Source organism: Podarcis gaigeae, assembly GCF_964106915.1.
Source record: "Podarcis gaigeae genome assembly, chromosome: 2".
In the NCBI taxonomy this organism is placed as follows: Eukaryota; Metazoa; Chordata; class Lepidosauria; order Squamata; family Lacertidae; genus Podarcis; species Podarcis gaigeae.
The window spans coordinates 76,575,578-76,591,450 of record NC_139679.1 but is presented as its reverse complement, the minus strand read 5'-3'; the positions used below and the strand labels follow the sequence as shown (position 1 = coordinate 76,591,450).

The 15,873-nt window shown below is 43.9% G+C and overlaps 1 protein-coding gene across 2 annotated transcripts; it reads left to right on the top strand.

Annotated features, from left to right (window-relative positions):
* Positions 1-329: 329 nt before the first annotated feature.
* On the top strand, positions 330-15,585 carry GLT8D1 (glycosyltransferase 8 domain containing 1). 2 transcript variants are annotated; one of them, XM_083726640.1, is made up of 11 exons: positions 330-526; positions 4,560-4,619; positions 4,720-4,818; positions 6,003-6,219; positions 8,090-8,207; positions 8,549-8,633; positions 9,422-9,534; positions 11,127-11,293; positions 12,223-12,335; positions 13,072-14,004; positions 14,462-15,585. In XM_083726640.1, the coding sequence occupies exons 2-10, from the start codon at positions 4,604-4,606 to the stop codon at positions 13,260-13,262; spliced, it is 1,119 nt and encodes a 372-aa protein (XP_083582766.1). In that variant the 5' UTR covers positions 330-526; positions 4,560-4,603; the 3' UTR covers positions 13,263-14,004; positions 14,462-15,585. The 2 variants fall into 2 exon arrangements, with proteins under 2 accessions (XP_083582766.1, XP_083582767.1); XM_083726641.1 differs by lacking the exon at positions 330-526 and adding an exon at positions 542-760.
* The last annotated feature ends 288 nt before the right edge of the window (positions 15,586-15,873 follow it).

Sequence of the window (15,873 nt, the reverse complement as noted above, 5' to 3'; positions counted from 1 at the left end):
GAACCGCGTCGCGCAGTTGACCGGTCCCTCAAACGCCTTAAAAAAAAACCAACAACCACAACATAAACGCGCCCGCGACCCGAACCACCCGCCTCTTGGTCCGGCGACAACCTCTTTATGACAGCCGCAGGCTTCTCCGCGGCCTACGGAGCGCTCCGCCGACGCCGCGTCTCCATGGCAACAGACCCGCGAGGACCCCAACATTCCCCACCCGCGCGCGGAGGAGGGGACCTCGAGCGCTCCGAAGGGTCTTAACCGACTGCCTGCCCGCGCTTTTTCTTCCCCTACCGAGGGCAGAACTTGTCGTTTCAGCGCATCGGGTGAACAAGGCTGCCCTGCGCGGCGCTGTGCGGCGGCGCCTGTTTTGCGCATTTGTTTTCCGATCAGGCACCGCGTGGGGCAGCTACTTGAGCTGCTGACAACTTTGCGCTGTTGAGTTGGCATTTCTCTCGCGGGTGCCAGACTGCGCGGAGGGAAGCAGGAGCGGGAGGGTCGCTCGCTTTCTGGAGAAGAAGCAGGGAAAGAGGTACGGTAACAACAGTCTCGGTCGCGTCGATCAACCCGTCCGCGCAATCCCCCACGCGCCATCCTTTCTGGCCGTCCACTTTCCTGGAGGAGCAGATCCCCTCGGATGCGCCGCTTTTCCGCTGGTGTCTGAGGATTCGGGCTGCTCCCGTTTGGGAGGGTGCAAAATAACTGGTGTGTGAGCGGGGGTGGGACCCATCACTGGACTTCAACTGCACCGTGAGAAAGCGAATGGGCAGTATATTATTATTATTATTATTATTATTATTATTATTATTGCCAGTGGGCAGAACCAAGCAGATCGAAAGTTAGAAATAACGCGAGAGACAAAACGAATTAAATGTCAGTTTCTTTAAAAGGTCTGGGAAGGCTGCAGGCCACGCACGTAGGTGACAGAACAGCGAACAGCCAACGGAGCGCTGCAAAAGCAGTTGCCTGCCTTTAATTCTTCAGAATTAAATCTCTTTTCAAGCCAAGAGCTACATTCTCTCCTCATGGCTGATCTTCCAGGGTCCATAGAATAATAGAATTGTAGAGTTGGAAGGGACCACGGTGGTCCTCTAGTCCAACCCCCTGCAATGCAGAGGTCTTTTGCCCAGCGTGGGGCTCAAATCCACAACCCTGAGATTCAGTCTCCTGCACTGTTGACCGAGCCACACATTGCATGGAGCATATGTTGAGGGCATATGTTAGAGGTGGATGTGGCTACTGCTAACCCATGCACACTCATTCTCATTTGCACACCCTACGCATTCGTACTTGTCTGTTTTGCTGCCTAATGCACACCCATTCGCTTGACGTATGGAGGAGGGGGTGATCTTTCGTGAACTTGCAGTTGTGTAGGGAAGGGGCTAACAAAGATTGGCACCAATAGAAGGTGGTTTCAAGGCTAATTGCTGCAGGGTGGTGGTGGTTGCAGTACACAGGGAGGGGAGAGTTAACCCTTCCTTCGCCAGCTGTGATCCCCGCTCCATATGTATATTATGATGTTCTGGCTACAAACTGGGCAGAGTGGAGGTAGGTAGAGAAGGGTATACCCTGAATACAGGCACTCAGGCTGTGCTCTGTGAAAGCAAAGTCTACACTGCTGTCTACTAATTGTGAGCTGTACTGGAAGGTGCTGTTTTTCTTATAAGGACCCAGCATTCTCCATTACAGTCATACCTCATGTTACAGACACTTCAGGTTACGTGTTTTTGGGTTGCGGACCACCGGAAACCCGGAAGTACTGGAATGGGTTACTTCCAGGTTTTGCCGCATGCACAGAAGCGCTAAATCGCACAAGCGCAAAAGTGCCAAATTGGGCCAGCGGCTGCGCAGATGGGCGCTTCAGGATGCGAGCGCTGCAGGTTGCGGACATGCCTCCATCATGGATTACATCCGCAACCTGAGTACAGGGTTTTCCTTACAGCGACCCAGCTCCTCTTCCATCTTCCTGTGATGGAAAGCTCTGGCCGTGCTGAGCCTTCCATGGAGTCCAAATATGGTAGCTCCACTTCATAGCCCTTGAAGGCTTATTGGGTGGCAAGGCTTGTGGGGCAAGCCCTGTGTGCCTTCCCCTTGTTGTTTCAGAGTCCTCTGCTTCATCACCTGGGGAAAATGTGGACGCCTGGACCCTGGCAACCCATCTCCCCGGCAGTTAGGCTTGCAAACAACCCTGCATGGGGTTTCAAGAATGATTGCACTCTCTGTGTGGATTTTTTATGCTTGAAAACATCCTCCTGTTGACTCCATTGTGAAGTTTTTTCAAGCCTAGTTACTGTGAGTTGAAGGGATGAGGAACAAGGGAGAGGAAGCCTCATGGACTGGCAGTTCACTAGCCCTGGTCTTGATATCCTTGGATGATAAATCCAAAAAGGGGACCAATTATTTGAGGGATGGTTAAGTTGTATAAAAATGTTCAAGTCTGGTGGACACATATCAATAATTGATGAAGTATGAAATGAATTTATTTATTTGAACCCCACCTTTTTCCCTGACAGGGACTTAAGATGGATTACAGATAGAATTTTGTTGTTTAGTCATTTCCGACTCTTCGTGACCCCCTGGACCAGAGCATGCCAGGCACTCCTGTCTTCCACTGCCTCCCGCACTTTGGTCAAACTCATGCTGGTAGCTTCTATCTGTCCATGGACTCCATGGACAAACTCCATGGACAAAGACAACAGATAGAATAGGAATAGCTAAAAACTTTTTATTATTATTACTAGTTTTTAAATTACTAGTTTTACTGTGGAACAACAGATTGACTCTGATTATCAAGAAGTCTGTTCACGGGAATCTTCTTTGACACCTTAAGCAGCTTGCATCTCTTTGCTTTTTGCAAGAGTAGGAGAAGCAGGAGTATAGATGACTAGAAGGCAGGTGGAGCTCAGCTCACATGAAAACTGACAGATTGTTGCTTATGTTTTAAAGAAGACAGTGTAGCGACAAGCAATGAAAATTTCTGACTGTGGAACAAACCACACAGTGAAAATATTCTAGGAGGTGAATGGGTTTAGTAAACCTGGACTGTCTGAATGCCAAGTCATCTGTCCTTAACTGGATTGCAGCCTGCTTTGTAGACAAAAATGCTTTGTATTTGTCTCACTTTGCAAATGGGTGGTTTAGTGAGGGTCTAAGACCTGGGAGAGATGTGGCTTTCAGCACTGCCATTGGTTTTGCCCCTGTGAGCAAACCTATCCCTGTCACTTCAGTTTTTGAATTGCTAAAATTCTAATAATAATAATAATAATAATAATAATAATAATAATAATAATTTATTTCTACCCTGCCCATCTGGCTGGGTTTCCCCAGCCACTCTGGGTGGCTTCCAACAAAAGATTAAAAATACATTAAAATATCGGTCATTAAAAACTTCCCTAAAGAGGGCTGCCTTCAGATGTCTTCTAAAAGTCAGATAGTTGTTTATTTCCTTGACATCTGACAGGAGGGCATTTAACAGGGCGGACGCCACCACCGAGAAGGCCCTCTGCCTGGTTCCCGGTAACTTCACTTCTCGCAGTGAGGGAAACGCCAGAAGGCCCTCGGTGTTGGACCTTAGTTTCCAGGTAGAACGATGGGGATGGACGCTCCTTCAGATATTCTGGACCGAGGCCGTTTAGGGCTTTAAAGGTCAACACCAACACTTTGAATTGTGCTCGGAAACGTACTGGGAGCCAATGTAGGTCTTGTTGGAATTCTGCCTGGGTCAGAGGAATGTGCCACAACGTAGGCACCGACAGATATTCCTTGTTGACCTCTCCACTGCTACTCCCGGCAGATAAGCAGGTGAGGTCTCGGCGATTCTTCCCAGAAGTGTGAGAAGAACACACCGTTCATTCACTCTCCCCTTTGGTATCCCCAGGGAGGGGAAAGAAGCAGACAGAAATCTATTTACATTCTTTATTTCTGTCTCTTACATCAGTACAGAGAAACATGCCTGCACTCCACAGCAGTAGGAATAAACTCCACCCATGTACTTCCAGTACGGGTCACATGACACACACACTGAGCTAACATCCGGTGCTCAGTACAGAATGGACTGCCCCTATGTTCCCATGGCAACAGTCACAAACATCCTGTCTGGCTTTCCAGCCACAAGCAGCTGACTGAGCTGCTACAGCCTTTGCTTGCTGCTGCATTGGTGCTTTATGGTAACAGGTCTTTCAGGACTGGTGTTATATGGTCTCAACGGCCACTTCCAGTCACCAGTCTAGCTGCCGCATTCTCTTAGCTTATGTATAGATGTTAGCTTATTGTGTGGTACTCTTCTAAGGAAAACACATGCAAGTCTACTCTTTACTCTCCCCATAAATAGCTTTCAGCATATTGGGTAAAAGGTATGAGGTGGCAAAATGCCATGACAAAGATGTATGGGAAATTATATCTGAAGATGCTCCTTGTTGTGTGCATGGTGGAATCCTAGGTGGATATTTACTTGAAATCTTTATTCACGACTCAGAACAATACTTTTTATATTTGAATGTGGCACTCTCAGTTATGCCTTTTTGTAAATTTGCAGAATGGTTCTCTGTTGTGTGTTTTTCTTGTAGACATTTGAAGAGGCTCAACACTTCATCCAGAGTGAAAGGAAGAAATGACGTTCAGAAAAGGTATTATTTCCCCAAATGGCACATTTTAAAAATCAGTATACTTGAGTCATACTTGGCCATTATTATTATTCTAATCATGTTTTTCTTTGTTCCCTTTCAGTAAACATTTTCATTTTGGTGCTTGCTGTTGTTATATTTTTGCTAGTGTTGCATCACAACATATTGGGTCTCAGCGATCTCTTGAAAAGGGAATTATCAGGTATGGTGTCTCTCTCTTATTACTGTGAGTCTGGGCTTCAGTAATAATGTTTATTTGGGAGGTAACAAATCATTGTGTTGGTGAAATTATGTCCTTCACATAGGTTGTTTTTGTAATATATACTTGCAGCTCAGTTATTTCACAGAAATATCAAACCATTTGAAGTGCGGCTATCATGTCAAGAGTAATTTTATTTCTTTATAAAGATATACTGCTTATTATAGGGGACGCGGGTGGCGCTGTGGGTAAAACCTCAGCGCCTTGGACTTGCCGATCGCATGGTTGGCAGTTCGAATCCCCGCGGCGGGGTGAGCTCCCGTCATTCGGTCCCAGCTCCTGCCCACCTAGCAGTTCGAAAGCACCCTTAAGTGCAAGTAGATAAATAGGGACCGCTTACTAGCGGGAAGGTAAACGGCGTTTCCGTGTGCTGCGCTGGTGCCGGTTCGCCAGAGCAGCTTCGTCACGCTGGCCACATGACCCGGAAGTGTCTGCTGACAGCGCTTGCTCCCGGCCTCTAGAGTGAGATAAGCGCCCAACCCTAGAGTCTGTCAAGACTGGCCCGTATGGGCAGGGGTACCTTTACCTTTACCTTTACTGCTTAATATAATAAAAAAACCTCTAAGTGATTTACATAAAAACAATAAATAGAACAACATTTGATAACTCAAAATATACCTGTAGTTAGATTAAAATCAAAACATAGCTGCATATCCCAAATAAACTAATCAAGCCATAGAATTTAAGGGTCATCTTACTTGAAAGTAACTTTAATCTCATTGCAATATCATGTCAATCATTAGGAAGAGATAAAAAGTTTGATTTGAAGGGATGGCTTGCCAGTGATCACCTAGAGATATTAGACTACAGCTCACATTATCCCTGACCTTTAGCAATGGTAACTAGGGCTAATGACAGTTGACATTCAGCTGCATCTGGAGTGCCACAGATTAGCCACCCAATTTAAAGTCTGATAAAATACCCTGCTAATGGAAGTAACTGGAGGAATTAAAGAAATGTGTAAAAATTATATAAGGCGTATCTAGCCAAAATTAAATTCTTCAAAGAGTGCAATTGACTTTGTCCTTGATATTTAACAGGACTTAAGAGTGAGTGACATTACATTGAGCATGCCCAGAATGATGTTTATATAATAAACCTGTGCACACCATACCCTTATTCTGCAGATTCAAGTCCATTAGGCCTCCAACCGATAGATTTTATACCTGAGGCACCTCAAAGGTTAACAGAGGACTGGAATGACAAGGAGATTCCTGTGGTCATTACAGCATCTGATGATAGGCTTGGTGGGGTAATTGCAGCTGTGAACAGTATTCAGCAGAACACCAAGTCCAATGTGGCCTTCCATATTGTCACCTTGAATGACACAGTGGACCATCTGAGGTAAAGTATGTTTGAGAAATTTTCTTCCTTGGTTTTCGTTTGCGAAAGGTTTCCAGGCTTAGTAATGATTACTTTGAAGAAGCAAACATACTCCGTCCTCTGTTTTGTAATCCTGTATTCTCTGCAAGAAGCTATAGATAATAAAGTACTGCTTATGTATAGCCAAGCAGAACGTTCATACAGTGGTGCCCCGCAAGACGAACGCCTCGCAAGACGAAAAACCCGCTAGACGAAAGGGTTTTCCGTTTTGGAGGCGCTTCGCAAAACGAATTTCCCTATGGGCTTGCTTCGCAAGAAGAAAGCCCATAGGGAAATCTCCGGGGACCTCTTTTAAATGCTGGCGGTGGGGAGCAAAGACTTCCCCCCCCCTCCGGCCTTCAGAAGAGGTCCAGGAAGGCCGGCGGGGGCCGAAAGGCTTTCCTCCCCACCGCCAGCATTTTAAAAGCAGTCCGGGATAGCAGGGAAACGCTTCCCGCTATCCCGGACGGCTTTTGAAGGCAGACAGGGGAGAGCAAAAAGTTTTGCCCCCCGCCCGCCTTCAGAAGAGGTCCTGGACCTCTTCTGAAGGCGGGCGGGGGGCAAAAGTCTTTGCTCCCCCCCGCCTGCCTTCAAAAGCCGTCCGGAGGCTTTTAAATCGCCCCGGGACAGTCCCGGGGCGATTTAAAAGCCCCCGGGAAGGCAGGCAGGGGGGACAAAGACTTCTGCCCCCCGCCCGCCTTCGGAAGAGGTCCTGGACCTCTTCTGAAGGCGGGCGGGGGGCAAAAGTCTTTGCTCCCCCCTGCCTGCCTTCCCCGGAGAGCGGAGAAACGCAGCGCTGCGTTTCTCCGCTGTCCCGGGAAGGCAGGCGGGGGGGGGAACAAAGACTTTCGCCCCCCACCGGCCTTCAGAAGAGGTCGGGGGACAGACTGTCCCCGGACCTGGTCTGAAGGCGGTTTCCATAGGAACGCATTAATTGATTTTTAATGCATTCCTATGGGAAACCGTGCTTCACAAGACGAAAAACTCGCAAGACGAAAAGAGTTGCGGAACGAATTAATTTCGTCTTGCGAGGCACCACTGTATAGCCAAACTGAAATAGGATTGACCAAGAAGAGACATCTCGGAGAATTACTCTTGCAGATGCTGCTCACTATTACCAGTTTCAGAACTGATTTGCAGGGTATTGAAAACTAAATATTCCTCTTTCACAATCCTCATCTAGCTCCTCTGAAAAATAGAAGTGGTCGTTCAAACAGTGCTTTTTTCTTAAATGTTTAGGGGTATGTATACCCCTGCGTACCCCCAGAAAAAAGCACTGCCTTCAAGTATTTGGGCCCCAAATCATTTTTGGAATTGTAATTTAACATCAATGGTTTGAACTGAGCTGGAAGCTTACAGGCAGCCTGCGGAGATAATGGACCATAGGTGTAATGTGACTCCAACTTGATATGCCACACAGTACAGTGGTACCTCAGGTTAAGCACTTAATTCACTCCGGAGGTCCGTTCTTAACCTGAAACTGTTCTTAACCTGAAGCACCACTTTAGCTAATGGGGCCTCCTGCTGCTGCCACGCCGCCGGAGCACGATTTCTGTTCTTATCCTAAAGCAAAGTTCTTAACCTGAAGCACTATTTCTGGGTTAGCGGAGTGTGTAACCTGAAGCGTATGTAACCCGAGGTACCACTGTAATCTGGCAGTAGCATTTTGTACCAGTTAAAGCTTCTGTACTGTCTTCAACAGTGGCCTCGCATAAAACAAATTACAGCAGTCTAGATGTGAGATTACAATCACTGGAAAGGCTATCCCAGTCTGTAGCTGGCAAACCAGCCTGAGCTGGAAATAGGCACTGTAGCCACCTGTGACATTTTTACTGCTCTCTTCCCTGGACAGATCATGGCTTAGTAAAACTAGTTTGAAAAATGTGAAATACCAAATACTGGATTTTGACCCTCGTATGCTGGATGGAAAAGTGCAGGTTAAGTCTGAAATGCCAGACTCGATTAAACCTGTGAGTACTTGCACTGATTTATATTATTTTAACTTCCTTTCAGGTTGCTGATAATTTATGAAAAATATATACTTAGCTATGGCAGTCTTGAAAAATCTGACCTGTAACTACTGATGCTATTAAGAGTTCTTGATTGTATTCATCAAATTAAGTCGGGACGGTTGAAAATTCTACCAGCAACTTAAGTTTCAATAAATTGTTTATTTACTATAAGCTTTGTTAGCAGACCAAAATATATCGTTAAAAGAGATTATGGTTATTTGAATCCAGTGTGTGGCATGTCAGATTTTCTTTCTTTCATTCATCATCATCATCATCTTCTTCCCTTTTGTTTTACCTAGCTAACCTTTGCAAGATTCTATCTGCCTAATTGGGTCCCTAATGCAGAAAAGGCCATTTACCTGGATGATGATGTGGTTGTTCAAGGTACTTTTCTTCCTGCAAATACTTTCAGAGATGGAAGTGTCTTTCTGTAGACCTATCCTGTCTCAGGGCGAGGGACAGATTTTAGCCCACCTAAAGAAATGGGATGAAGTCATAGAATCACAGAATCATAGAGTTGGAAGGCTCCTCCAAGGATCATCTAGTCCAACCTCCTGTAATGCAGGAAACACATTACGTTAGAATTCCAAGGGAGTTATACTGGTTGGGGGGGGGGGGAATACAGTAACACAAAATTATTTAGTGCAGTATCTTCTTAGTGCAATTAAAACTGCTGTTTTAACTTGAAATATGAAATTGACTTATGAACTCTACACCTTGATTTGAGTTTTCCATGATATCTGTATTCCCAGCTTTAGAGACTGAAGTAAGGCTTCTCATGTTGAAATGAAATTGTCATTTTAAGTAATAACATATTTGTAGATTAAATGGTTTGTATTTGCAAAAGATGTACAGTATTTAAGCTCCACGCTGCTCTTCATTTCTGTGCATACATGAGAATAAAACCCTGTTTTCAATGAAATGAAGTTATCAGAGGCAAGATCGTTTCTGGGATCTAAAGAGCTGCTTTAGGCACGTTTCGAGGTTTTCTTATCAAATGAGATTTTTTTGCAGCGTATGTCCATATAACCATCATAAACAGAAAGATAACACTTGTTTCCAGTATTTGCAGCTATTGAAAATGATTGTGGGGGGCAGGGGCGGAATGGCAGGCGGGGTTTTAAAATTTGTTTTGAACTGCTATTTCTTCTTTGCTTGGATTGCTTTTTCAGATGATATCTTTGAACTTTACAACACTCCACTGCAACAGGGTCATGCAGCTGCATTCTCAGATGACTGCGACTCTACATCAAATAAGTTTGCAGTTCGTGGAGCAGGAAACCAGGTGCAAATAATTCTAAAAGAAGAAAGCGAATGTTACAGGCCCCAGTTCTTAGAGGTGGCCTCTACCCTTGTGGTTGCGTTTGTTTTGCAGGAGTGCTTTATGCCTTTGGGTTTTCCAGAGCATTGAATGAAGCCAAGTGCCCCCCTTTTACCTGTATTATAGGACTGGGAACCTTAGCTTCTTCCTGGGCATGCTATATATTCCTGGCCCAAATGAAATTTACGGCATGTAATGCCCTAAGAGAGAATATTATGAAAATGATTTATAGGTGGTACATGACCCCAGTCAAGCTTGCAAAAATTTACCACTTGCCTGATAATAAATGTTGGAAGTGTAAAGAAAATGAAGGTACTTTCTTTCACCTTTGGTGGACGTGTCCAAAGATTAAGGCGTTCTGGGAAATGATATATAATGAACTGAAAAAGGTATTTAAATATACCTTTCTGAAGAAACCAGAGGCCTTTCTCTTGGGTATTGTCAGCCAAACGGTGCCAAAGAAGGATAGAACATTCTTTATGTATGCTACAACAGCAGCAAGAATACTCATCGCAAAGTATTGGAAGACACAAGATCTACCCACCTTGGAAGAATGGCAGATGAAGGTGATAGATTATATGGGACTGGCAGAAATGACTGGCAGAATCCGAGACCAGGGAAGAGAGACAGCGGAAGAAGATGGGAAGAAATTTAAGGACTATCTTAAGAAACACTGCAAAATTAATGAATGTTAGAATGACGTTGGTTTAGAAATTACGTGGTTTCCAGCGGTAATGGATAAGTAAAATGAAAAGAAAGGTTAAAAATTAAATGAAAAACAAGGGAAAGGATTTGCAGGAGTGCTTTATGCCTTTGGGTTTTCCAAAGCATTGAATGAAGCATTGCCCCCCTTTTACCTGTATTATAGGACTGGGAACCTTAGCTTCTTCCTGGGCATGCTATATATTCCTGGCCCATATCAGTCAGTAGCCTGTATAATTTTCAGGGAATGGTAAATGCCTGTACCTGTCTGCATGGGAAGGCTACAGAATGTGGTGGAGTGGTCTTAGGATACCAAGGACTGTTGTCTTCTTCCTTGTGTCTTGAGGAGACCTGCTTCTCCCTTATGGTAATCCAAAGTAACGCTTTCAACTTCCTGTTCTAAGCACTGAGGAGGAGCAGGTTGTCCTCTATGGTATGCTGAACAGCCAGGAATAGGAGGCTATCTTTGAGTAAATGTAGATGTAGGTGGTTCCTTACTTCTCAGAATCTGTATGCTGCGTAGGAAGGGAGCCTACATTTTTGGAACATAATGGCCATAAGCAAAATGTGGCTGATTCAGAAAGGCGTAGGTGGCTTTTTGTATTTAACTCACCTTGTCTCAGTATAGTTATTTTAAGGTATTTGAAATGTAATAGCTAATAAACAAAAACAAATAAAACTGCTAAATATCATCACATTTTGGTGAAGCTAGCATCTCCATATGGGGTATCTTTTCCTCTGCAAATAGAGGGGTTGGGCAGTGAAACTTTCTGCAGAGAGAGATGTGTGTAACCAGTAAAGACTTCTGGGGATTGTTGTAACTGAAAAAAGACCCAGTTTCTATTAATTTTCAGTACAATTACATTGGATTTCTCGATTATAAAAAAGAAGCAATTCGGAAGCTGTCCATGAAAGCAAGTACCTGCTCTTTCAATCCGGGCGTCTTTGTTGCAAATCTAACCGAATGGAAACGACAGAACATCACTCAGCAACTGGAGAAATGGATGGCACTTAATGTTGTGTGAGTGTGCCCATATTTCTGCTTAACACTGCCACTTGGGGGACTGGGCCTAACACAGCATTGTGTGTGCCAGTGGGGGTGGAGAGTGATGAAATGCCAGAAGTATTTCTCAGGTGTTTCTACCATGTTGATGATAATAATCTTTCTCTATGCATGGATCATCTTTGCACTGACACCAGGCTACTTTCTGCATCTACTTCAGCCTACTAGCCCTGAATATAAATTGTTTTCAGGTCTGTCATCTTTCAATTAAAATCCCTTCAGCTATCTTGTTCTTTAAACACACCACTGCCCCAATCTCAGATCATGAAACAACCTTTCTTTCTTTCTTTCTTTCTTTCTTTCTTTCTTTCTTTCTTTCTACCAACACTGTTACAAAGGTTGTCCTGAATGATCACCTTAACCACCTGCTATTAGGTGGTCCACCCACATTTCTTTCTCAGGCTCTTCCTTCTGCTCCTATTCTGCCTGTTACTTTTTGAGCCTTTTGCGTAGGAAATACTATTCAGTACTCTCGATACTGAGCTTTTTGAATAGCCAAAGCATGTCACACGCTTTCTGAAATCCTTGTTACTATTGCCTTGCAAATGTTTTTCTCGTATTGCAAGTGGTGGACAATGACTGAGAGAAGGTACATACTCATTTGCAGCTGAGTTTCTTAGCTGGGCTACACCAACACTCCGATGATTCCTCCATTTATTTCTCTGGCTCATTGCAAAGTATGTCAGTTGCTGTACAGTGCCTAACAGAATGTTGTAAACAAAATGCTTTATATGACATTGCACAAAAACAGAAGCGTTCTGTTCATTAATAGGATGATTAACAATTTGAAAAGAGAAACACTCAGTTGGATTAATGAATATTTACCCTATTTAAGAATTGCGCTTCTGTCTTTAGCTGGTTAAATTTTCTTTCTTATCCCTGACTAGAGAGGAAATATACAGTCGGACTCTTGCAGGCAGTATCACTACACCCCCTCTGCTCATTGCATTTTACAAGAGACATTCAAACCTTGATCCTATGTGGAATGTACGTCATCTTGGTAAGTACAATGGAAGAGGATGTGATACCTTTGCCAGACTTAAGCTGGTTGAAGTGGTTGCTTCCATAGGCCTCATTTTCTTCTTCACAGGACCTTTGAAGTATGGTAATGAAGCCGTGGATTTGTCTGCCCAAAAATCTTTACTTTCTTCCTCTTCCTGTCTCTGAACTCTTTACTACATTTTGAAAAGTTTGACATTGATGTGAAATGGCTCTGGAAACATGGTGTTTGAATATGATTCAGTGGTCAGTTAAATGTGGAAACAGTAAGATTTCTAGATACAGTGGTACCTCTAATTGCGGACATGACCTGTTCCGGGGGTGCTGTTTGCACCTCGAAAAGTCCGCAACTAGAGCAGTGCTTCTGCGCAAGCACGGAGCGCGTCGAACACTTCTGCACACGGGGCGAAACCTGGAAGTATACATACACTTCCAGGTTTCCCGCGTTTGCAAACCGAAGACGCAACATGAACCTAAAGCAACACAAGGTATGACTGTATACTATGGTGATGGCTATTCAGGCATCCTTGCTGCATTCTCCCAGACATCCCAGTTGCAATGGGGGTAAGAAAGGATATTTGAAAGATAAATCAGTGTTTTGACAATGGTTGAAAATTAAGAGTCAGCTGTGAACTTTGATTATGTGACTTGCTAGCCTTTAACAGAACCCAGCTAGAGTCTTTTGAGAGAAGACAGGATAGGAATCTAAATCCACTTGTTTCTTACTCAATTCAAAGGTTCGAGTGCTGGCAAAAGATACTCTCCACAGTTTGTGAAAGCTGCCAAACTACTCCATTGGAACGGACACTTCAAACCCTGGGGAAGGACCGCATCCTACGCAGATGTTTGGGAAAAATGGTACATTCCTGACCCTAGTGGCAAATTCAACTTGATTCGGAGGCACACTGACACTTACGAGGCAAAATAAGACAGAAGTGACACACCCCATATTCTTCTCAGGAACCAGACAAGACCATAGAGTGAAGCTGGTAATGCTACGTCCATTCAGATTGTTTTAAAATGGAGACACACCTAAGTACTTGAAATGCATGCTTGGAGAGGAAGCCTCTTTAAGCAGAGGAACCTCCATGAAACTAGCATTTTCAACCAGATGGGATATTAAAGAATGACCTTCTAGGGATAAAATGTTTCAGTAGACGCTGCACCCAAGACTTTATCACAGCTGGTGCTGGGGGAGTGTCTCATGTGTTGCACAGCAACTTGATGTACTAAAAAGCTGCTACGACTTTTTACTGTTACTTAACCTGTGAATATAAGCTTTTTGGTGGATCCCTCCTATTGCTTGAAGATCCATTCAGATTCTTACAGCTAATTTTAAGTTTGATTGTGGATTGGGGGAAAAAATCTGCATTCCAAAAACTATTTTTATAGTAGTTTCTTTTAATAAAACTACCCATCAACAGTAAAGCAGCCATTATTTCTTTAAAAATGAGGAAATTTATGAATTCATTTATATTCAGATTTATGGATTGTGTGCAGGCAACTGAAATGTGAATGGTAACTTGTGCTTCACAGTATATCACTCCCTCTAATAAATTAACTGTGCTTGAGTTCCTATCAATTTGGAAGCAAAATCCCATCCCGCAAAAGTTTATGGTTTTTATGTGTTCAGTGAGCTCCTCACATACGCTGATCTATAAACACCTGTAGCAGCAAGCAAAGGCTCTAGCAGCTCAATCTGCTGCCTGTGGCTGGAAAGCCAAACAGGAAGTATGTGACTGTTGCCGTGGAAACAAAGGGGCAGTCCATTCTGTACTGAGCACCGGATGTTAGCTCAGTGTGTGTCATATGACCTGTACTGGAAGTACATGGGTGGAGTTTAGAGTTTCTCTCTGTTTGTTGAAGAGAGCAGACATCTTTTACTGTATGACTGCTAAAGACAGGAATAAAAGCATGTAGTTACATCTCTGTCTGTGTCTGATTCCCCTCCCTGGGGATATGCAGGGAGCAGGGAGGAGGAGAAGCAGTTGGTGTGTTTTTCTCACAGCCTGAGGAAAATTGCCGGAACGGACCTCGTATGTTTTTCCTGCCGGGAGTCGCCGGAGGGAGGTCAAAGGAATTCAGCCGGTGCCTGAACAGATAGGCACATACCTCTGAACGGGCCAGAATTCCAACAGGGAATGCCCACTGCCACCAAGCTAAGGATCTGTGAGTTTCCAGGACTTGAGGTTGATAGTGAGCCAACAGATACAAAAAAACTTAACACATTCATATTAAATACTAAACAATAGGAACTTGTGTCATTTTGCTGCTAACTTTAGCAGGTGAGAACAGTTTTTGTGTGATTGCAGTTATGATAAAAATGGGAAATTCATTATTATATGTGGGTAATTCCCACATCTACTCCCAGAACAAATTTAGGGGACATGCAGGGAGAGAACATTCTATGGTGCGATGAGAAATCCTTGCACCTGATGGAATATTTACATCAACACTACGAGTACAACCTAATGTGTTTTTAAAATTAGTAAATCCTAGGACCACCACATTTTGGAAAGTAGTGGTACCTCCAGGTGTGGACAGGATCCGTTCCGGAGCTTCGGTTGGATCCCGAGATTTCCGCAACCAGAGGGACTGCTTCTGCACACTCACGCTTGGCAGTAGAGCGCTGCTGCGCATGCGTGCATGACAAAAACCTTGAAATATACTTCTGGTTTGCCGCTGACGTATCCCGAAGTTTACATAAGCGGAGGTACAACTGTACAGATTAACTTCACCATCAAACTTGTGTTTTAAGTAATTTTCAGGTGCTTCATTCCAGCATGTGTAAGCTATATAGCTTAAAACACAATAAACTGCCACACCAAACACAGTGTTTCATCTTCTTGAAAACTGAGGAAGGGCCCAATGGTGTAAAAGGCTGCAAGTATTACGGGACCTGCATCCCTTCTTTGTCCTTGGACCTTTTAAATTTTCTTATTTTTCGCACCTATGCTGTCTGTACGTGCACATTCTAAGCTTGGAAGCCCATGAGCTTGGTGGTCATGAGCCTGAGACTAAATGATCATCGTTCCTCTATCATTGGTTCAACTGTATGTGCAATTACAAGTTATGGCAAGATAGCTGCTTGCTTCGCTGAATGAAAAAGAACATGGAGGTTTATGAACAGCATTACTAATTGTATAATGCCTTCCTGGCGGACAAGTTGAATAAAAAACCCTTGCTGCTTTTGTATATAATTGAACCACACATTTCAGTTAAAAGCATATTAAAAAGTGAAGTTTTCTGTGTGTCTGTAGTTTTCTTGATACTAATCCTTTCTCTGTATGCCCTTCCACCTTCTTTTGGACTATTTTGCTGGCCAGGGAAGGTATTCTCCGGAAACTCAGATGAAGGGGAGATTTAATAAGCTGTGTTTTGAGCCTGTCTGTGCTCTTTTATCCAGTTGTCCAAATACCAGTAAAAAGTATATGATGTGTATGCTTTCCCCCCTAACATCAGGGTTGGAGAAATGGTGGTATTCATAATCTTAAGCAGGCGACATATTCTTCATGTATCGCATGTTTCCTTAAAGGGGT